This window comes from Mus pahari, chromosome 8 (genome assembly GCF_900095145.1).
Source record: "Mus pahari chromosome 8, PAHARI_EIJ_v1.1, whole genome shotgun sequence".
NCBI lineage: Eukaryota > Metazoa > Chordata > Mammalia > Rodentia > Muridae > Mus > Mus pahari.
In genome coordinates, this window is record NC_034597.1 from 60,313,180 (window position 1) to 60,337,450 (window position 24,271).

At 46.0% G+C, this 24,271-nt stretch overlaps 1 protein-coding gene across 1 annotated transcript in view; it reads left to right on the plus strand.

Annotated features, from left to right (window-relative positions):
• The window catches only part of Entpd4 (ectonucleoside triphosphate diphosphohydrolase 4), a 73,634-nt gene that overhangs the window by 30,490 nt on the left and 18,873 nt on the right, over positions 1-24,271 (plus strand). Inside the window, exon 2 of the mRNA XM_029541345.1 lies at positions 13,904-14,273. Within this exon, the coding sequence (XP_029397205.1) occupies positions 13,904-14,273 (370 nt within the window). The remainder of the gene's footprint in view (positions 1-13,903; positions 14,274-24,271) is intronic.

Here is a 24,271-nt window from a genome sequence, read left to right on the forward strand (position 1 = left end):
ATCATTGGGAAGAGAGGTCCCTTGGTCTTGCAAACTTTATATGACCCAGCACAGGGGAAGGCCAGGGCCAAGAAGTGGGAGTGGTTGGGTAGGGGAGCAGGGACAGGGGGAGGGTATGGGGAACTTTCGGGATAGCATTTAAAATGTAAATAAAGAAAATATCAAAGAAAAAAGAAAAGAAAAGAAATGCGGAGGGGAAAGCGCCAGGTTGGAGACTCCCCAGTTCTGAAACCAGACTGGGTGGTGGCTGAAAAGCAAGGGATCATTTCACAGTACTTTGATGGCAGTAGTGACAATTGGGAACACAAGCTAAAGATGTGAAAGCAGCTGTTAGGTATAGGTGTTATCCTGGAAGACGGAAGAAACCCAGTCTACAGGGTCCTAGAACTGCACTAGCTGCCCCCGAGCAAAAGCTAGGAGAGTTGGTATTAATATCACGTAGACGTGCTCAGTGTAGGAGTGGGCCCTCCTCCCAGGGAGAGAGTTCCTTGACCTTGTGGTGCAGTCATTTGATGGCTCTAACTTCGAGATGTAATGTGAAGACCCCTTATACTGGGACCCAGCCCTAACACTTCTGGATTTTAATGATGCAACCTTATTCCACCTTGGAGGAGAAAGAAATCAACCGTTACATGGTGCAAAGACAACGGTGTCTTCCTCCTTAGTGTCTCCTCCCTGGGGCTTTTTCCCTGTATCCAGGCACCCTGACTCCACCTGCAGTCAGCCCAGTGCTCTCCCACTCCTGTCTAGACCCTCAAATCTTCCTCCTGCACAGTGTCTGTGCTGCTACACAGGTGCTCCTCTTCTCTCTAACCTTCCAGCATTTGACACAGCTCACTGTCAGCAAAGGTCCAGACCTAGGCTCGCACTGGAGCTCTGGTTTTCAAAAATGATCAGTTTCATTCTAAACATCTCAAGTTCCACATTTCAGTCACTTTCTGTGTGTTCATTTCTATGTAACTTTTGGTGTTTTGAGGGTTTTTTTTTTTAATTATTACTATTGTAAGTATGCACGTTAGGGCAGGGGCTGTTTCAGTGTGGGCATATGCAGACCATAGGACAACTCTGTGACATTTGTTTGTTCCCTTCTACTTTTATATAGATCCTGGGGGTGAGACTCAGGTCCCAGGCTTGTATGGCAAGGTCCTTTATTACCTGCTGAGCTAACGTGTGGGTCCCTTTGGCTGTGTTTTGATTTTGTTTCTTTCAGTTAGAGCATCAGAACTGTAACAGGGCCCCAGTCCTTCATAGGCTCACAGACTTCAGCTGTGACTGTAACAGACTCCGTGATGGAGTTGTCATTCAAGCTGTAAAATTCAGCACACGGACAGCACCACCTGTCAAAAATGAAAACCAAGGCCTAGTCCATCAAAGTCCATAGTTCTGGGAAATCTCTAAACGTATGAACCTTGCTTTTTGGCTTCTGTAGTTCTGCTTCTGGCTGGCTTTTCTTGTTAACTGAAGTGTGTCAACCCAGAACATGGGTTTTGTCCTTAAAAGTTCACCAAGCCTGAGGAAGGCTTGGGACTACACTGGGATCCCAAACATTCAGTGTAGTCACTGACAGGCTAATAAATACTTTCTGTTGGTTTAACCCCGTGTTCCAGCAGTCTTCTCTGGTGGATACAGCAAACAAGAAGCACAGTGGGAATTTTATAAGATAACCTTCATTGCCAAGTGAAGAAGGTAAACAGATCCTGTGTATCCTGTAAGCCCAGGTTGGCCTTGTCTCAATATGTAGCTCAGGATGACTTTGAACTCCTGATCCTCTTGCCTCTGCCTACTGAGTGCTGGGATGACTGGCATGCACCCCCAAGTTAGCCTAACATAACCTGTGTCCTCCACAAGTCTTAGATTTTCATCGATTAAAGAATCATTGGTTAAAATCCATGGATTCAAGCTCTAGTTGGGATTATTTGCTAAAAGCACTTAAGGAGGATGGCCACACACAAGCCCTGTGATGGTCAACAGGTGACAGATGTAAATAAACAGAGCCTGGATCCCTCAGGAGTAGCAGTGTGGGCACAAGAAAGCGACTTCTGTGTGTCACCCTGGGCTGTGCACACCACACGAGGTCTTGTATTGCCCTCAGTCCTCTCAAGTGAGAATTTCTAGTTTCGTTTTGGGGGAAAAAAACGAAAAAAGAACCCTGGGCATTAGCATGACACCCAGCAGGTTTGGTCCCTAGAGCCCATAGTAAGATGGCAGAAGAGATTCAACTCCATAAAGTTGTCTTCTGACCTCTAGGCACACACCAGGGCGTGCCTGCCCCTCTCCAACTCGCACATGAGCACAATAGTACATTTTTAGAATAAGGACCTTAGGTCTAGAAAAAAACAAAAAACAAAATAAGACCCAACCCTCAAACCCAAGACACCCTTCCCCCCTTCTGCCTACAAGCAAATAAGCTATGCACAATTGGCAAACAACTGAATTTTCAGTAAAGAAAGAGACACCCTTCTTTTAGGGACACACCTCTGTGGGGGTGGGAGAGTGTTTTCCTTATGACTGGATCCAGGATGTAGAGCTAAACCACCTAGCTTAGCCCTGGTGGGTCAAACACTAGGGACATCAGTGGCTAGATCTTCTCAATCCAGACTCAGCATCTGGGAGTAGAAGTAAGAGGGGAATTTGCAATGAATGACGTAGAAAACTGTCCAGTGCACACGTGGGATTACTTCCAACGGAGTGCACTCACTATCCCTAAAATCTACGTCGTGGTGTTGATTTGGTTGCCTCCACTCCGAAAAAGTAACCATTGCTGTTGGCGCTGGTTTGTGCAGAGACACAAACGTCAGCGCCCTCTAGTGGCATCTTCCTAGTCTCAGCGTATGGATCAAAGAGGAGTTCATGGCAACACACCAAACAGGCAAAACTCAGAGTCAGTTGTGATAGGGTTCTGAATCCCAGCCCCGAGCCCCAGAACCCGTCAAAGCATCTCACACGATGCCCACGTCACCAAAAAAAATCCACATCCCTGAGTCTGGAAGCCTCCTTCCGCCACACGGTCACTTTCCAGGCTTCCAGAAGAGCTTCTGAACGGCCTGCCTTGCTCTCCTGTTTTCACCTAGTGTTAGTCAACTAATCAAACACAACTTCTCCGGGAATCTCTCTCTGAAATACAGAGGGAAGCCGACAAAATCTCAGCATCCCTGAGAGCGGAGGAGCAAACACATGTGGACCACAAAGTCCGGTCCATGCCAACAAAGCCTGGGAAACAAGCCACCCTCAGCAACTGCCGGTGTCTAAGGGAGAGGACATCTCGAGGGCTCCACTGTGCTCAGATCTCCTCTCCACCTTGTACCACAGCGCATCCCACTTTGATCTTGCCCTGGGCTTCTGAAAGTGGACAGCGCATCCCACTTTGATCTTGCCCTGGGCTTCTGAAAGTGGCGGGCTGTGGTGCAGGGCTTGAGAGTGGACAAAAAGAAAGGACACGGGTTTGGGTGGAGGATCCTAGGTACAGGTCAGGCCACAGGGTCAGAGGCAATAGAGAGCCCACTTGGTATCTCAGAGGCATTATGTGAATCAGCTGGGTGGTGAAGAGCTCTCCAGAGATACAATAGTCAGTAGTCAATCCATTCCTAAGGGCCACCCTTCAAGACCTCTGGAGACAACCAGCCAACCAACCAACCAACCAACCATACATACTAATATATACTAAGTGGTTTTCCAAATCATAAATACCTAGGATAAACCTACAATGGAAATTATGTTTTTAATTAAAGAATATATACAGTCACTGAACACATAACATTATTGGCCCACTTACTTAATGAGTGACTAAATTGTATGAATCAAGCACCATCGATTTCCAAGCAGTGCCCCCAGCCCCAGCCCCACCCCCACCAGAGCTTAAATCTGATGTGGTTTCAGTTATCTGTGGTCAACCACTGCCTGGAAATCTCAAGTGGTAAGTTCCAAAAACGATGCAGAAGTTTGAAGTTGCACGAACTCTGCACAGTTCAAAGAGAACTTGGACCATCCTGCTCTGGCTCACGCAGGACACGCGTCACCAGTTTGTCCAGGGTATCCATGCGGTGTACGCTACCTTCCTGTCAGTATTTAGAGGCCATCTCAGTTATCACATTGACGACTGTTGAGCCGCAGTACTTGCATGAAAGTGAGCTTTACCCTACTCCATAACAGCCCCAAAGCCCAGAGGTAGTGTTGGCAGTTTTATTCTGATATATAGTTCCATTTTATTTTTAAGTAATGCTAGCTTCTTACTGTGCCTAATTCATAAATTAAGCTTTATCATAGGTATATATGCTTTGGAAAAACACTTATTATATATTAGTGTGTGTGTGTGTATATATATATATATATATATATATACATATATATATATATGTATGTGTGTGTGTATTGTGTGTATGTATGTATGCATGTATGTATGTATTGTCACGTGGCAACAGAGAACTCTGCTATAGTTAAAGACCAGAAATGGGGAGAATGTTTGCAGTTGATCTTACACACTCAGGTCCATAAAACTCCACCCTTGTTCTTCTGGATTCCAAAACAGATTGGGAAACAATTTGTCTTGAAACATGAATTCATTTACAGTTTGGATGTATGAGGAGAGAGGGGCTGCTTCCCGTCTATGTCTGTAGCAGTCTTCGGATCTATAGAAAGCACAAGACAAAGGCCAGGAGATACTGACGTTGGATCTTTGAGAGCAACAGAGCCTTTCGTGGCGCTGGTGAGCGTCACCCAGGGGACTAGGGGATCAGAGCAACACTGAGAAAGTGTCTCTCAAGCAGACGAAGAATAAGGAGCTTGGACTAAGTGCTTGAACACAGTGAAAGAAATGCTCCTGAGAGTGGGAGGGGTCCCCAGAGAGGGCTGCCACTGAGCTGTGTCACCTAGAGAGTCGGTATTGGGCTTATGGAAGACACTGAACAAAGACTGAGGTAATTTTATTGAGATTGGTTATTTTCTGGGTATGTCTGTAGGCTCATACATTCCTTGTACACCCCGTTGGTCCAACCAGGGACATAACCATGTGATTTTTTTTTTACCCAATCACAGGCACAGGCACATGCTGACTCTCGGTTCATTCTTCTCCCCCTTGGCTTCTTTTACTGGTCCTTAATTAAACTATGTCCTCTCTTTATTCCTTTTTCTATGACTAGGTTATAGTTGACTCCTACCCAATACACAGATTTGGCTGTGAGGCCATTTGTCAGCCTTCAGGTCACCTCTGAAGGCTCCATTCTCTACGTGGTGGGACACAAGTGTCTCTCTTTAGAACTCAGAATGTCTCCTCTGTCCCACCTGGGTTCGTTCCCATTCTCCCTCAGTACGGGCTCACAGTCACATGGTCACCCTCAGTCCTACAGAAATCCTCCTCAGGTTTTGTCCAGAGGAAGATCTGACTGCTGCCGGTTCTGAAAATGGTGGCAGGGCCATGGACGAAATAAGAAATGCAGAAGCTGTCATTTCCATAACCTCAATTTAGTGTTTCCACCAATGTATTTGAAATTTACTTTGATCTATGATATTCTTCTATGTTATATGCTGCTTCCACACTGGAAGATGGAATTTGGGGTAACCCGATTCTGTTCCTGGGCCATGGCTACCTGGGCCTCACACTTGGCTCCAGAATAAACTATGTCTGTATCCCCTTTGAGGTGAGAGCTGTGCTTTTTGCATGACAACAACAAGCCCCTAACGTTAACATCCATCAAGCGAGGTATGCCCCCCGCTCCTATAGGCTGAGGTATGCCATCTTATAACCGTAAGATGGGACTGAACTGTTTGGTGGCAAGTAAAGGGCCAGCAAGGGAAGTTAGTGTCTTGCTGCTAAAACATCTTAAGCCCTCTACTTAACCTTCTCAAGTCACTTTTCTAGTTATTTGTTAATATAATCATTAAATCATCTATCTAGTTAATATAATCTTGTTATATAGATATATCTATATATAGGTATGTAGATAGACATGAATAATATATTATATAGATAATATAATATTATATTATCTAGTTAATATAATCATTGTAGTAGAAAATTCAGGCAAGAGCAGGAAGAGACATGAAGCCTCTTGCCCGAACTTGACAGCAGTGCTGAGAGGCAACAGACTCACAGGAGAGGAAACAGGACCGTAAGCATTGTTTAGAAACACAACAAACGGCCTGGCAGGTCAGAAAGCCAGCCTCTTCTCCAGCAAGGAGGCAGGAAGCCAGCTGTACACACAGGGCCCTTCCCAGATGGGGTCAGCTGTGGGAGGCCCCACTAGAGACTGAACAGATGTTCTCTGGGTATAGGAGAAACTTTTACTCTGTTAAACCTGGCCCAGAAGGACAGCCACACCTGTCCCAGATCTGTCTCCCTAGCTTCTGTGAGGTTAACTGAAAGCAGATGTGTTAAACTGGCCCAGTTCGTCTGCTGCTATCCATGAGAAGCCTCAGTTTCCCTGTGTGAAGCTATGAGGGGCTGCAGTTGTACTGTCTGTGCTAGATCAAAAGAAAAGAATCTCAAGGCACATCGTGAACGTTTATGATCTAATCATGAAATCACTTTCATGATGATACACCAGTGTCACTGGACTTAAGGTTACAGCCTGTGTCACAAGTCAGGTTCAGGCACCTGTCTTGGATAAGTAGATGGAATAGATCTTAATTAATAGCAAAAGCAGAAGAGGGAGATTAATTCAATAAGAATGCACTAGGAACAGAGACAGAGAGGCCCAGCAACTTTCCAAGTGCATCTTCAGGGTCCTGACCCAAGGTTACAGTGTAAGTGGAGGACTGGAGTGTCTTCTGCACAGTGGTTTGAAAAGTTCCAGGAGATAAGTTTCCTCTCTGGCTGGTCCAGGCTTTAATCTGTCTCTTCTTCCAGAACGAGAGTCCTGGGGAAACGGCAATTTCTTCCGGTCCATTGTTTGAACAGTCTGACGGAGAAGCGGAAGCACACAGTGTCTCCTTAGAACATCTCCCCCTCTGCCAGCCTGGATCTACCAAGGACACTTAGATAACCATACAATTTATGAGCCTTTTTTTTTTTTCTTCCTTGGCAGCTTACACTAGAACATTCTTCTCATGCGTTGGGTCTATTAGTGCCCCCTCCCAAGTCCATGGGCACTCGGAGCCTATGAATGTGATCTCATGGGAAACATGGTCTTTGCAGATGCAAAGTGAGATAGACTCATACTAGACAAGAGAGCTAAACCCCATATGACTAGTGTATTTATAAAAGGAGGACAAGGTGCAGAAACCAAGCGGCTGCAGAATGTTTAGCTCTAGGAAAACATATACACCATACTCTCTCCTTCAAAGTCTCGGGGATCATTGTAGAAGAGAGGACTGTAAGAGAATAAGAGCCAGGGACGGTAGCCACAAGGAAACATCTGGGCATCAGAGTGGCTGCACATATGAACTCACAGTGATTGTGACAGCATGTACAAGGCCTGTGCAAACTCAAGCCAGACCAAATCCCAGGATGGAGAGGTGAGGTGGGCACAGAGTTCAGTCTTTAACAGAGGGGCTACTGGCAATAATTAGCTCTAGGAAAAGGGTCAATTTGCTCCAAGATTTGCTCTAAGAATGCAGCACCTAATAAATTGACTCCACTCCAGTGGAAGGCTACTCAGTCAAGACTAAAATTGACTTTGACAAAAGGTAGCAAAAAAATGACCTTGACAAAATTGAGACACAGAAGGATCCTTCCTCTCTTACAATCTTTAGCAAATGCACAGTCTGCCACACTGGCACCTTGTTTTCTAACCGCAGCCTACAGCACTGGAAGGCCACGGTTCTCTGTTGCTTGAAGCTATCCAGGTCAGGGTAAGTGACAGCAACTCTAAGACGTGAACACCTATACAGTGTCATCTTTTCACATATTTTCTTCCCTCTTTCAAAATAACTGTTACATATGAATTACTGGAAAATAATGTGCTGTATAATGATGCTTACTAGTCTCAACAACTAACAGAGGTTCCCTTAGAAGATTCTATATAATCCCAACCAGTTCATCAAATATATAGTAAGAATTTTAAAGGACAGAATACTTCACAGTAGCCTGGTTCTTAGTAAGAGCATCTCATTGGCCACCTAGGTCAGTGTTTGAATGCCAGCTGGCCTTAGGTACGTGGCATGGGATTTTCTACTGTGTAAATTATCCAAACTGGTGGGGTTTTGCTTTGTTTTGTTTTTTAGAAGCAAACTGTCAACAAATAGCACCAAAGTAGGAACCAGAAACACTCACTTTGGAATCCCTGAGTTTCCCTTGGAATCTTGCACACGTCTCTCCAATCTCCCCAGTTTCTAGGTTCCTTGACTGTTTATTTTTTTTTTATTTATTTATTTATTTATTTATTATTTTCTTCTTTTACATTTCAAATGCTATCCCGAAAGTTCCCTATACCCCACCCCTGCCCCTGCTCCCCTACCCAACCACTCCCACTACTTGGCCCTGGCCTTCCCCTGTGCTGGGTCATATAAAATTTACAAGACCAAGGGGCCTCTCTTCCCAATGATGGCCAATTAGGCCATCTTCTGCTACATATGCAGCTAGAGACACGAGCTCAGGGGGTACTGGTTAGTTCATATTGTTGTTCCACCTACAGGGTTGCATCCCCCTTCAGCTTCCTTGGGTACTTTCTCTAGCTCCTCCCTCCATTGGGGGCCCTGTGTTCCATCCAATAGCTGACTGTGAGCATCCACTTCTGTGTTTGCCAGGCACTGGCATAGCCTCACAAGAGGCCGCTCTATCAGGGTCCCTTCAGTAGAATCTTGCTGGCATGTGCATTAGTGTCTGGGTTTGGTGGCTGATGATGGGATGGATGCCCGGATGGGGTAAGGAATAAAGGGGTAAAGGAAGTGATAAGGGATGGGGCAGCTTCTTGTTTAGCTCTAACCTGTGGTTTTATGATTCTATTACAGATGAATAGTTCAAAGTTGGTGCGCTCAGATCCCCATTCATGATTTATACCCTTGGGTCCAATCGACAGTGGACTGGAAATGTTCCCTATACAGTGTCTTCTTCCTTGTCCTTATCGCCCGATAATGAAGTATAGCAACTATATGCACAGACCTTATATCACACATAGTAGGTCTTAAAAGCAATTGAGAGATGAGTTAAAGTATTCATGAGGAATATGCAAATGCTACTTATACAGGGAACTTCCGCATGTGTGGATTTTGATAACTGGCGATGTCCCAGAGCTAATGCCCCACAGCTCCTGAGGGACAAGTGTGATTTAAGCTAAAGCACAAACGCCTTGGTTACTGCTATGCACAGCAGCTCAATCTGCCACTGGCAACAGAAAATGCAGTTCAAGAATGTAGACAGGGCATGCTGCTGGGTCCTTGATAGCTTCTACAGAAAGAATTTCAGCGTGTTCATCGAGTTAGCAGAAAAGGGAGAGCCAGTTAGAGAGACCCACGCAGGCATCAGGACAGAAATGCACCTTGGTATCACAAACATAGAAGAAATTCCCAGGGTTTAGCTAGGTGGAAACAGAAATCAGAACCAGGTGATGGGTGTGTGTGCTTCCTTCCTTGTGTCTCCTTTATTTCCTAGCAAGCTATCCTATGTCAGTTCCTCCACGTGAGACTTGGATGCCTTAAGCTTCAGGGCTGACCGTGGCTGAATATCAGCCTTTCTAAAGCTGGGACACCGACCTTGTCTATCCAGGAACTGAAAGTCACCTATCTGATGGAAGAGAGGCAGAACATGAGAAGGTCGGATCTTGAAGAATAGAAGGTCGTCACTCCATGGGAATCTGGAAGAAATGATATAAATTTTCTGATACAGTGGACTGTGTAAACAATAAAGCATTTCACGGATTGTTATGCCCACACTCAAAATCAACAGCCAAAACAAAGGATCTTTTCCCACATCCAGAGCATGAGAATCATGAATGCTAACCAATCATTAAACCAAGACAGAAGGGGTGGAGCGATGGCTCAGCAGTTAAGAGTTCTTGCTACTCTTGCAGAAGAACCAGGTTTAGTCCTCAGAACATACAGTGGCTCACAACTGTCTAGAACTGAAATTCCACGGAATCCAACACCCTCTTCTGACCTGCGTGGGCACCGTGGTGCATGTGATGCACAGATATGCATGCATCCAGCACAGTCATACACACTAAATAACATTTGTAAAATTATTTTTTTTTGTCTATATGAGTGTTTTGTCTGCATGAGTGTCTGTGCACCACACCCCTGCAGTGACCTTGGAGGCTATAAGGGGGCCTTGGGTCCCCTGGAACTGTAGTTACAAACAGTTGTGAGCAACCATGTGGGTACTGGGTGGCCCAAACCCAGGTAGTATGAAAAAATGAGCTCATGATCTTAATCAGTGAGTCATCACTCCAGTCCAAAATTCAGTCTTTAAAGTGTGTGTGGGGGGAGGGGACAACTCAAAACAGAGTATGCATAGTTCCAGTTTAACATGCCAGTCAAGGGTATAGCAGTGTTCATGAACCAGATTATCAAAATTTTATGTTCAAATATGAACGCATATGTATCTATCTGTTTGCTTGGTTGGTTGAGACAAAGTCTTGAATAACCCAGGCTGGTCTTCAACTTGCTATGTAGCCAAGAGGCTGAGCTTGATTCCCCAGTCCTCCTGCTTCATCCTCCCTCATGCTAGGATGACAAATGTGATTCACAACACCAAAGATTCTTCTTCTTCATCTTCTTCCTCCTCCGCCTCCTCCTCCTCTTTCTTTCCTTCTTTCTTTTTCTTTTTCTTTTCTTTTCTTTTTTTTCTTTTTTTTGAGACATAGTTTCTCTGTGTAGCTCTAGTTGTACTAAAACTCATTCTGTAGACCAGGCTAGCCTTGAACTCACAGAGACCCACCTACCCCTGCCTCCGGAGTGCTGGGATTAAAGATGTGCACCATCAGTATCCGGCAAGTTTCTCCTTTAGTAGACACTAAGTTCTAAGCCCAGTCTGTGGCTCAACTTCAAACAACTGTTCCACAGCTCCTCCGACTGGACAGGTAATCACAGAGACAGCAAGGATAGTTCCAAATTTGGGATGACAAACAGACTGCCTGTGGCAGGACAGTGAGTTAGCTGACTCCCTTCTCAGGGGAACAAAGAAACCATCTCTTTGGAAAGTATGGAATATTCACCCGATAGTTCGGATGGATCCTTGATGCTGATTGTAATTCAACCATATCACTAAAAGGAAATTGATTCTCTGATACCAAATAGATTTGGAGAACTGGAACTAGACAGGCTGTTCGTAATGGTTCCGAGTGGTTTTGTGATAGTAGCCTTTGTCCATGAACAGGTATCTCTAGGATGGGCTGGACAATGGGCTTTAGGTCACCCTTGAACGCAAGGACATTGGGTAAAAACTGGAAGTCCTCCTGAAAAATCTCCCAGCTGGACAACACAGACAGGGATCTGGATTTCACTAGCAAAATCATCTAGTTCCCAATTATAGTCCTCAAATGGGATTAGTAGATATTTTATGACATCTGGAACCACTAAGGACACATAAAAAGCCCTTAATGATCCACCCCAATGGATCTCACAGCTAAACTCAAAAGTTAACTTTCTGTTCTTTGTTTCTTTTCTTTTTTCTTTTTTTCCTTTCTGAATCCGAGTCTCTCTACATAGCCCTGGCTGTCCTAGAACTTAATATGTAGTCCCTGATGGCCTTTAGCTCACAGATATCCACCTGCCTCTGCCTTCCAAATGCCAAATATATGCATCACCACTTAAAACGGTGCTGACAGCCATCCTACAAAACTGATTTTGACAGAGTGCAAGGGGAACCTGTGCCATATTTAATGTGGAATAGTGGGTATGTATATTACACCTCACAAAACTTACATACTGAAATTAAAGCGATGACACACTCTGGTTTTAGTTCCAGTGATTGGTTAGCATGATAGCCCTCAAATACCACATGAAAACACGTAGTGAAAAACGTTCTTCTTTGGGGGTCAACAATTAAACTAGCCAATCACAACAACCTGCTCTGTGCTTATTGTCTACACAATCCACTCTCACAGATGACGCAGATTCCCAAAGAATGACCTTCCAATCTCTAAAGTGACCTTCTCACGTTCCCCTTAGATCCTTCAGGCTAAAACTTTCACACCCAGAGAGCTTGCGGCACAAGTATAAGGAGCTGGATTTGATTCTCAGAACTACATAAAATAAGCTGGGTGTCGTGTACGCACTTGTAATTCTGGAGAAGAGGAAACGGAGACAGGTAAATTCCTGGGGCTCAGTGGCCAGCCTGGGCAGCTAAGTTAGTGAGTTCCACATTCAGTGAGTGACCCTGCCGATAGATAGATAGATAGATGATAGATAGATAGATAGATAGATAGATAGATAGATAGATAGACAGACTAGATGACATCCTGAGAAACAAAAGCCAAGGTTGGCCTCTGGCCTCTACACATACCTGTGGGTACACATTCATCCATGTAAACACAGACAGACAGACAGACAGACAGACAGACAGAGACAGAGATACAGACAAAGACAGAAAGAAAGAGAATTAGAATCCCTGAAGAGGCAGAAGCTACACCCTATGCAGAACACAGAAGCATTGGGCATCATCAACTCTTAAGATTAAAAGATCAAAGTCTTAGAGCAGGGAACTGAAGCAGGATAGCTAATTAGAAAGTGAGAGACATGAAGAAGGAAAGGGCCCCTTTATCCCCCGGCTCTTATGTTTGTCTTTCCTGGAGCCCCAGGAATTTCTTCATAACTAATCCTGCAAAAGAACTGCCCTCCAGTTCCACAGAATCATCACAGACGAGATTGTTACAATGGCGGTCCGACCTTCTTGTGACCTATATACAAAAGACATCCTTTTGATCAGGGGTTCTATCTGTGGCACTCTCTTCTCTACTGCAAGCCCATATCAGATACCTTTAAAAAAAAACATCCCTCTTCAAAGAGTTCTGAGGGTAACAAAAAGAAATATACCATCATATGCCTTGCCTAGTATCTACAGTTAGCTGTATGTGGGGTTGCTTCAAACCCCAAGGTCACATGTGGAGCTCCCCCTTGATGCTGAGGTACACTGATGTCCTGATGCCTGTCCTTGAGGCTCTTCAATCGAGTCTTGTAAAGTTGATGTCTTTGCTTCATTCTGAAATTCTTTTCTGTGGAGGCCATCAAGGACCCAGCAGAATCTGAGTAGCAGCCACATGGCTCTAAGCAGGAAGGCTCCGGTTGCGCTGCCTGCAGTATTGAATTTCTTGCTGAACTGAATTTTAAGTCCAGTTGTGTAACATTACCAGAAAGGGCAGGTGACCCAGGTTGGTGCTAGACCAAGGATTCTGTTTTTAGATGGAGAAGGACTGGCTCTGTGCCCAAATGTTTTACCTATTAGGACTTTATAAAGCTCTAAACATAAAAATATTTTCAGGTGTCTGTTAGGATGGTCCCATCTGTGGTCTACGCCCTGTTCCCAGGTCTTCATTCTCAAGTACACAGCTCTGCAACTTCAAAGCCATTAACTGAGATATGGAGGTGCCTTGAGCTAGGAATACATCATGGGGGTCAGTATGCAAAAGCAAGTATTCTACCCTAATTCTCCTCAAAACCGGGGCACAGGATGGGTGTTTGGCTTGGGAAAGACAAAACACTTACAAAATGCCTTCCCATTTATAAAACAAGAGCAGTTACGGGCAGAATGGGAAAATGCGCAGAACTGATTGAGTGAGATGACCCAGTGAATAAAAGCATTTATCATGCGAGCTTGGGGGTCCATGTTCAGTCCCTGTAACTTAGAGTGGAAGAAGAGAACCTTCTCCAGAAAATTATCCTTGACATGCCCAGATCCGAGCTGCAGCACATGTGCCCCACCACCCCTAATTATGCACAAAGAATTAATGAATGAATGAATGAATGAATGAATGAATGATAGTGCCCTGGGTTAAGCCACAAGGCCTAGACCTTGCTAGGCTGTGTTGTTTTCTAGAATCCTCCGGAGCACGAAGAAAAGCTAAGCCTCGGTCTCACCATCACCTTGCAGCTTGGAGACAACCAGGCTGGCCAGAGGCGGCCAGAAGCCACGTGGATCTCCTTCACTCAGCCGCGACAGAGCCCAGCAGGAGTCGGGAGGCTAACCCAGCACTCGGTGCCAATCATCCGGAGGGCCCCGCCCCACGCAGGCCCGTTTTCCCACCCTCCCCAGCGCGCGCGCGTCGGCGCGAGCTGTGACGTGACGTTGGCGGGCGCGCGCTCGCAGCGTGGCTCCCGGAAAGGAGCCGAACCCTGGGGAAGCTGGTGGCCGGGATGCGGGGCGCTAGTGGCCGCCCGCCCCCCCGGAGCCGCGGCCCGCCCAGCAGGTGAGGCCGGGGTCCTGAGGGGCGAGGGTAGCGGGAGGTCACGGTTCTGTCCAGCCGTCTCCCTGGGCACATCCGGGCGCCCCGCTGCAGCCCCGTGACCCCGGTGACAGGTGCTTGTCCCCCGACACCTCGCCGGGTCTACGGAGCGCCCTGACCCCATGGCGAGTGTGGGCTGAGGGAGAAGGACTGTTGCTCTCGGGGCTGGATGGCCTCTGCCTGGCTTCCGAAATCTGACACCGACGCATGTAGCATCCCCTATCTGCTTTGCTCTACGCTTTGGGGAAGTTTCCTGTTAGATTTCCCCCGTGGGAAAAATGGAGCTGATCGGGAGATGGTGCACGGTTGTGTTTCTCAACTTGAGTCCTGCATGGACCCCTTTTAAAGGGACAAGTCTCCCGTTCTCAGGAATATAACCCCAGACCCTGCAGGGCTCCTGAGACCCCAGCTAGGTGAACACAGGTGCTGAGACTATGTCACTAGAAAACAAAAAAGAGATGCTTTAGAATTCAAGACCTGCATAGTACACGGTAAACTAGAGGTCAGTTAGAATCCTCAATTAGACACTCAGTTGACATTAGGTTGCAGGCTTTATAAAGCTTTTGTGAGAGGAAACTACCTACACGACCATCCTCAGAGGGGCCTAAGACCTGTATTATGTTATCTTATGTGTACATTGCCTTTATTATCTGGTTTGTTGTTTGACTTAGTTACAGAACTATGCTCATTTTATATGAGTGGCTAATTTATTTTTTGCTTATCTTAATGTTGATTTACCATCTGTTTTAAAATGCATTATTGTTGCCTGTGTGTGTGTGTGGATGATGGGGAGGGGGGCGTGTGCCTCTGCCTCCCCCCAGGGCTGGAGCCTATATGGTGGATAACTTTTTCTGAGGTTTCAGGAAATCAATTCAAATAGCTGTGCTGGCGAGATAAGTGCTTTTGCCTGCAGAGCCACCTTGCTGCCCCCGACCACTTGTTTGTGTTGCTCATTGAATTCATGGCTTATGTTCTTTTAGCCCTATCAGGAAATGTGTGGTCTCAGACTTTGAGACAAACATGTGAATTGATCTAAGGGTCTGTCTTTCCCCTGTATGTGTCCAGTTTGTTTCAACGAAGCTACATGTGAATCATGAGATTGGAGTGCAGGAAGACATTAGAAAGTATAAGAAGTTAAATCTAGACTTAAAAAGTATTACCCAGCGGCCCTGAAAGGCGAGTCATTGCGCAAGGCGGATGGATATGAAGGGGGAACAGCATCATTAAAAGCCAGAGGCCAATACTGGAAGGGCTTGTGCGGAGCAGGCCCACCTTCCAGGACAGAGAGATATTACTGAGAGTGAGGCAAGAGCAGGCTGTTGGTAGAGTGTGGGAACAGATGATGGATGGAGGCTCCCACGTGCTGCATGGAGAGGCTGGTATCGTTCCACAGGCTTTCAGGCTTTTCTTTGGTCGTACTTTGAAGGTAGCATGTCATAATAAAGAGTGTTTATAGTGAAAGCAGAAGCAGCTACCCACAAGATCTGTCTCGAAGCAGTGTCGTCTGCTGTGATCATCCTAGATGCATGGGATGCTTGATGAAGAATTGGCAGATCCTGGGGCTGGGGAGTTGGAGTAGCTGGTAAGGTGCTTGCTGGGAAAACATGAGGACCTAAGGTCAGATTCCAGAGCTGGGGGAGCCGGGGGGTGGGGGTACTTGGAGCTCATTGCCTAGTCAGCCTAACTAGTTGGTGAGCGCCAGATTCAGTGAGAGACCTTGAGAAAGACGCGTCATGGTGACCTGGCCTACACATACACATGCACGCACACACACGCACATACACACGAGCACATGTGTACCTGCACACACCTGAACATACAGACACAAAAGAATTGAGAGGTCGTAATGAATGATGGGATGTTGGTACAGAAGTGAGATCCAAAACTGAGGACAAGCTAACCATGCTAGCAGGGAGTTCGGAATTTGGTATATTTTACCCAGACGGCTTAACTGAGTTTAAGGTTTCAGGGCTTTAATAAGGTAGAGAGGTGGACCTGGGGCTGGAGGGAAGTCCCATTCTGTGGAGAGACTGCAGAGCTGGTGTAGGGAAAATGTCGTCGGCGGCATAAGGCCATTCATCGTGGTAGCACATGAATAGTAGGGAGTACAGCAGGATCCACTAGGACTTGCTGTTTTACACAGAAAAACTGTGGTGCGTGTGTAAACTCTTCAAGTTGCTTTGTTGCATCTTTCACCAATAGCTGAGTCACTGTTGCAAAGTGACCCGTCACCTCAAAGCTCCCTGGCAGACAGTCATTTCTTGCCAGCTCTGCCAGTGTTGGCAGTTGTTGAAGGTTCTCCTTTAATCCTCTGATATTTAAATGGTTCCGTTTTGAAACACTCCTCATGTCATCTCAAGTTTTCTAGCTCAGAAGTTCGGCTCTCCTAGAGTCCAACCTGTATTCGATTGATTGTGTCCAAGCGTGCTGTGATGGGTACTCTGGATCGTTAACTCGATGGCTTGGGGAATGCCTCAGATATTAGTAAGGCCTGCGGCTTTCAGCTGTGTCTATGTGAGCATGTCCACAGAGGATTGACAGAGCTGGTTAGCCCACCCTGAATGTTGGGTACTCCCCCATAGGCTAGGTACATCAATGGATTAAAGAGGAAAAGGTGAAAGCCAGCCAGGGCTAGCGCAGCATCCCTCTTCTGTCCCCAGTTGCTCTCTGCTTTCTGACCACTGTGCTATGCTGCTCGGCCTTGCCCTCTGAAACCATAAGCTAAAGCAAGTCCTTCCCCTGTGAAAGGTTTTCTCCCAGGTGCTTATCACAGGGATGAGAAGTCCGACTAACCCAAATCCCATAATACTTGTTTACTCTAGCTGTGTTTTTCACCAAATAAGCCTCGTGGCTAATGTGTATCAGCTTCATGACTGAAGAGATGGCTTAGCAGTTAAGGGTACTGACTGCTCTTCCAGAGGACCAAGGTTCACTTTCATGCGCCCACATGACAGTTCACAACTGTCTTCCAGGAGATCCAACACCCATACACACACACACAATGGGAGAGACTCATCAAGAAATTGCCCCACGGTCCAGATGGGCTCTGACTTAGTCACTGTCCTGTTACTGTGAAGAGAGACTCTGGCCAAGACAAGTCTTACAGAAGAAAACATACAATTGGCAGCAGGGTTACAGTGTCAGAGGTTTAGTGTACATTAACATCATGGTGGGAAGCACAGCAGGCCACATGGTAGATACTAGAGCAGTAGCTCAGAGCTACTTCCTGACCCACAAGCAGAGAGACTGAGCTTAGCATGGGCTTTTGAAACCCAGTGACATCCTTTCTCCAATAAGGCCACACCTCCTAATCCTTCACCAACAGTGCCACTCCCTAATGACTAAACATTCAATTGCATGTGCCTATGGGGACCCGGTCTACTTCAAACCACCTGAGGCTTCATTCCCTTGCACAGTATTCTGCTAAGGAGGACCTGCAGCTAGAGTCACACGGGTTCTTGCTCTCTCTGGTAATAGGCCTGCTGCACTTCAGGACTTTGTTTAAAACATGACAGCAGTATTAGGAGTTTCGCTCACCTGAGCTCTGTGCCAAGAATCCTAGGTGCAGAAACAGGAGTTGGAGTTTACAATTTAAGATCAAGTTACAGTATTGTGCCTTCTTGGCAACAATCAGCCTTACATCTGTTCTGAGTGAAAGTAATAAGTAAGTTATGGACTGTCCCTTTTGTCAGAATTCTACATGTTTTAAAAGCAAAGTCCTGGGGATGAAGAGGTTTAATCACTCAGTGATTAATAGCGCTAGCTGCTGTCCCAGGGACCTCACAGCCACTCCAGCTCCAAGGGATTTGATGCCCTCTTCTGACTGCAGGCACCTGTGCTTGCACACACACATAAAGAAAAATGAAGTATATCTTTTTAAACATAAAAAGAAAGCCCTAAGACCAACACCAAGTGCTGTAAAGTTTGCTAATTATGCCGTGATTCTTGGTAAGGTGCATCTTAGAAATGTATTCGTCTTTCTTGGCCACACCCAAATTCTTTCCTAACTCCACCTCGTATTGGCACCAGCCTTCCTGGGCTCTGAGCTCTCACAGAGAGAGTCCTAGAATTTGACATTGCCTTTAGTTGCTTTCTTCATCCTTCCCTGGACAATAGTGCTGCTGGGGGTTTTTGTGTCCCTTCATGTCACATAGTCCTGGGGCATTAATGGCTTTTCTCCCACACCAGTTGGTGTTTAGAACTCTCCTTTTCTTTGGTTCTTAGCTCTACTGTTGCCCAACAGTCACTGATTATTTTGTGCTCAAATTGCAGTTCCTATGCCTTTTCTCCTCCTCCTCTTCTTTCTCCTCCTCCTCCTTCTCCTTCTTCTTCTTCTTAATTTAGATTATTTTCTTTTATGTCTATGAGTGTTTTCCCTGGCTATGTCTGTACTACATGTATTCCTGGTGCCCACAGAGGTCAGAAGTCAAAAGCATTGGATCCTCTGGAGCTGAAGTTACAAATGGTTGTGCGCCACCCTGTGGGTGTTGGGACAGGAACCCAGGTCCTCTCTCCAAGGGCAACAGTGTCTTAGGTGCTCAACCATCTTTTCAGCCCTTTTCAGGCTGAGGTTTTAAAGTAACCTTTCTTCATATTTCTAGAAGAGGGAGGAATCAAATACAGGTAGTTTGTCAAAAGTAATTCTGTGCTTTGTCCTGGTGATGAAATTAATATATGGATTTGAAAACGTAAGCCAAGCCTAGGGAAGAAAGTAAAAATGGTCATCTATCTCATTGCCACTCAGACATAAGTGAGACTGTTAATATTTTGTTTATCATTCTTCTTCTCTGGGTGGTGAAGTGTTTTTATTTATACATGGTGGTGTTCTTGCCATGTCAAGTCCAGAGTGACAATGGCCTTTAATAGTCATACTGTGTCCTATTGTGTAAATGTGCCCTCACCCCCGTAAGTCACATTAGCTTTCCATGTGTTTTTATAGCGCTAGAAGTAACCCAGGGTCTTACACATGCAAGACGTGAATGCATCTTCTGAGTGACATCCCCAGCCTTACTGTGACATTCGGGACAGTTTCACTCTTAAGCACAGTTCTGCGGTGACCATCCTGAGCAGGTCAAATCTACCCTATTATTTCCCAAGAGTAAGTGTCGTGGTCAATGTTCTGCTGCTGTGAAGAGACATCATGACCACAGCAACTCTTAGAAAGGGAAGTATTTAATTGGGACTTGCTTAGTTTCCGAGGCAGTCAGTCAGACACAGTGCTGGAGAAGGAGCTGAGAGTTCTACATCTGGATCCATAGGCAGCAGGAAGAAGAGAGAACCATTGGGCCTGGCTTGGGCTTCTGAAACCCCAAAGCCCACTCTCAGTGACACTACCTCAAGCAAAGCCACACCCATTCCAACAAGGCTGAATCTCCAGTTCCTCTCAGGTAGTAGCCCCGCTCCCTCATGACCAAGCACTCAAATATATGAGTCTACGGAGGAGGCCATTTGTATTCAAACTACCACAGTAAGTTTCTAGACATATAGAGAGGAGGGCAGGCACATTGAACCTGTCTACATATGTCACTCAAATGCCTCTAGTACACGCTACCCCTCCACCCTCTGGTAGCCTGATGGTTTGTTTTCAGGTCCTGTTTTCCTTCGGTCCGTGTGAACACCCTGACCTTGCATCTTTTCTCTTGTTAACCTTGCCAGGTTTGTGTTGGTGCATTCCTTCTATTACTTCATGTGAATGTCTTAGAAGCAGAGAGTTGTTACCTTTTATTTTCAAAGATTTGTTTTTATTGCTTTCAATTATTATGTGTAGGTGTGTGTGTGGGGGGGGGGTATGTGCATATGAATGTGAGTACCTTTGCAGGCTCAGGCAAAGAGAGAGACCCCTGGAGCTAGAAGTAAAAGACATGTGAATGTTTGGGGTTGAAGCTGGAGCTTCCCAGGAAGAGCAGCTAGTCAGTCCTCTCAACCACAGAGCCACCTCTCCAGCCTCAAGAATGGCTGGTACCTTTTGTCTCAAGTATCACAGGTTCCTTTCCCAAGCTGTTGTGTTTGAGAAGAGTTTGTTGTTGTAGCATATGGGAGGTTTAAAATTATACATAGTTATATCTTCTTTCTTTTTCAGTTTGAGACATTGATATCATTTAGAGACAGACCTTAATTATTCTAAGATTATGTCAATATTTGCTTATATTATCACCTTTCCTTTTAATGGATATTTTAAAATCTTAAATCTCTGGGGCATTGAACTTCTCACTATATTAAAATACTTTAAAAAATTATTTTATAAAAATACATTAAAATTTATTATTAAGCATCTATTATATTAAAAATGCTTTTTACATTGGATATGTTTTTTTGTTTGTTGGGTTAGTTGGTTAGGTGGTTATTGTCTTTTGGTTTGTTTGTTTGTTTGTTTTCAAGACAGGGCTTCTCTTTTTTTTTTTTAAGGATTTATTTATATAGTATATGTAAGAACACTGTAGCTATCTTCAGACACTCCAGAAGAGAGAGTCAGATCTTGTTGCGGATGGTTGTGAGCCACCATGTGGTTGCTGGGATTTGAACTCAGGACCTTTGGAAGAGCAGTTGGGTGCTCTTACCCGCTGAGCCATTTCACCAACCCCCAGGGGCTTCTCTTGGTATCCTTGGTATTTCTGGAATTTGCTGTCCTCTAACTCACAGAGATCTGCCTGCCTCTGCCTCTCAAGTGCTGGGTTTAAAGATGTGCACCACCAACAACTGGCTATGAATTTTTAAAATGTTTTTAATTATATTTATTTATTTGTACAGTGAGGAGGAAAGGGAGAGAATTGTGTGATCCTCTCTATTAGTTTATAAATTCTTTTTTCTTTCCTTTTCTCTTCTTTTCTTTCTTTCTTTCTATCCCAAACGCTGCCCCCCTCTGGTTCCCACCTCAGAGTCCCTCCCCATCCTTCTCCCTTTCTCCTCTGAGGGTGGGATCTCCTGACACATCAAATCTCTGCTGGGTTAGGGGCATCCTCTCCCACTGAGGCCAGTCAAGGCAACCCTGTTGGGGAACTGATACTACAGTCAGGCTACAGCTTTAGGGACAGCCCCCACTCCAGTTGTTGGAGGACCCACGTGGAGATTGAGCTGCAAGTCTGCTACATATGTGTGTAGGGGTCCTCAGTCCAGCCTATGTATGCTCTTTGGTAGGTGGCTCAATCTCTGAGAGCTCTAGGGGTCCAGGTTAGTTGACTCTGTTAGTCTTCTTATAGAGTTCCCCGTCAAGGCCTTCAATCCTTCCCCCAATTCTCCATAAGAGTCTCCAACCTCCATCCAGTGTTTGTCTGTGGGTGTCTGCATCTGTTTCAGTCAGCTGCTGGGTAGAGCCTCTCAGAGGACAGTTATATAAGGCTCCTGTATGTCCCTGGTTAGAGGCAGGCAGAGCTGTGGGGTGGGAATGGTTATAAATTCTTAAGGGTTGAGTTTAAGTCAGATTATCTATATAGTTCTCCCTACTAGTGTAGCTGGCACTGGTCCTTGCCTGGGATGGCCTTGTAAAGAGAAAGTCAACCCAAGTGTAACCCCAGAGCCCCCTGTTGTATTAGAGAAGCTTTGAAAAAGGCTCATGCTCGCTTGGTGCCCCAGGGGTACAGGCGTTTCAGCCAGTGGACCCCAGATGGGGGTGCTTCCTACAGAGCTGAGGAACCTACCACTTGCATTTGGTGGAGAGACCTCCTGGGATCCATGACACTGTCTGAAGAGCTTTTGTTGTCCATGCCCCTCACATACTGTGCAGAGGCTGTGTGGCCCTGTGGAGAGCGCTTTCATAAGGCCAGTGTGCCGAAGAGTTCTAACATTTCATAGTCACAGTTTTGTATTTAATGTCATTGTCATTGTTATTTGTTTAAGTGGGCATAAGCCCAGGGCTTCACTCATGCTAGGCAAACACCACAACTGTGCCACGTCCTCAGCCTACGTTTTACTTTTATATGAAACCAGTCTAACTTCCCCAGGCTACTCTAGAGCTTGGTCTGTCGCCCCCCCAACCTCAGGGCTGCTCTTGGGTCCCCCTGTCTCAGCCCCCTAGTTAGCTAGAATGACAAGCCCGTACCACCACGCCTGGCTCCAGGGTTTCATTTTAGCTGCTTTAAGTACCCATACATAGCAGCCAGCTAGCTGCTTTATGAGCCACACGGGGCTCAGGGGCCTTCTTCTCACTCAGAGAGAAAAGGGACAGAGGTCTCTCTTTGATTTGAAAAGACTTATCTAATGTAGAGGTTCTTAGCCTTTTCCTTCCCAGAACCCTGACCCTTGTCAGAGCCTTCCCCAGAGTCTGGTGGTTTTAATGCCACAGTCAGCTAAGGGTCCCATGTTTCATGCATTTTAGAGAACGACTCATGGGGCAAGAGAAATGACGACAGCACATGTGCAGTATGTTAGAGGACAGGGATTACAGTGTGAGTCACACACTTGAATCCCAGCCCCAATCTCTGCCCTATGGCCAAACCTCATAGTAGCAAGTCCCTACCACAGGGTATGGGAGAACAGACAAACATTTGGAGCACGGCCTGAGTGTAGTAAGCACTCCCATGGGTGTTTCATAACGAAGTAGATGCTAAGCTAGGAGTGATGGCACACACCTTTAGAGATTCGGGCAAATCTCTGTGAGTCTGAGGCCAGTCTACTGTACACAATGAATACCAGGATGACCAGGGCTGTGTAGAGACCTTGTCTCAAAAACACAAAAACAAACAAAAGAAAGAAGTAAATGTAAAATGAGAAAAAAAAATTCACAGCTGAGATCTGGATGGAAAGTGGTGTGTGCTTGCTGACCCTTGAGACGGTGATCAGGTGATCGGCTGTAAGGATTGCTCTGAAGCAGAGGGAACAGGGAGGCTACAGAGCAGAGCAAGAGACTTCTAGAAGCTGGTGGGTGCCGCTGGAATGCCAGGGAAAGAGGCGAGCAGGTGAGGAAGTCAGAGACGAGCAGTTGGCCTGAGCCTGCAGGGCCAAGGGCACAGGAAGACCACAGCATTTGTTTGAAGGGCATGAGGTCCCTGGCAGAGTCTGAATCCCGGCTTGATATGATCTGAGTTCTGGGTGTGTCGGCCTCAGGGAAAGAATCCTTGCCTGTGGTGTTGGGAAAGCACCAGAGAGCCCCTGGTGGGACTTCAGGGAGAAGGCAGTTCAGGTAAGAGGTAAGAGCCTAGCCTACAACAGAGATAAGGGAAGGTTAGGGCTTAGGTGGACAGGAGTCAGGGAAGGGTTCTGAAAAATTGGATAGGGAAGGTGGGGAGCCTGGGGATGAGAATCAGGACAAAGGAGAGGAGGATGGCATTAAATAGAATGGGAAGTGTGGCTTTAGAAACATGGTTCATGGTCCATGCAGCGTCCAGATGTAGAGACTGGGGATTGATGGTGAATGTGTGCATGATTCAGAGGAGCTGGGCTGAAGAACCAGTTATCTGATGAGTGGTACGGGTATGAGCTGAGCTGGAGGCAGTGAGTTGAGCGGGAGTGACTCAGAGCAGGAGTGATGAAGTTAGGAGAGAATGCAGTCTAGGCAGAACACTGTGGGACTCAAGGACAGACAGCTTTGGGACAGAGCCAAGGATCCCCGAAAGGATTCCAGAGCGGAGAGGCTGACTAGTCTGTGAAAGTGTTGAGAGGCCCCAGGAGGTAAAGACAAGGAGAACTTTGACACTGGCATCCTCAGGTTCCAGCAGGTTGGAAGGCGTCCCTGGCTTTGTGAAATGAGGGCTGGGGCCAGGAGGAAAGTGGGCGGGTGACGGGACTGAAGCACTGAGGCCAAGACACCTTGCAGTGCACTTTGTACATCAGAGCAAGTGAACAGATGCTTCCGGTTCCCATTGGATTCATCCTGTGTAACCCCCACCTCTCCATTTTTCAGTGCTATAATGATGTCATGCCCTGAAATTTTAGGGTTACAGGAATGCCTGCAGTAAGAATGTGTGCCAGGCTCTCAGCATCTCTTGACTGAGACCTGTATCTCTCTCTCTCTCTTTTTTTTTTTTTTT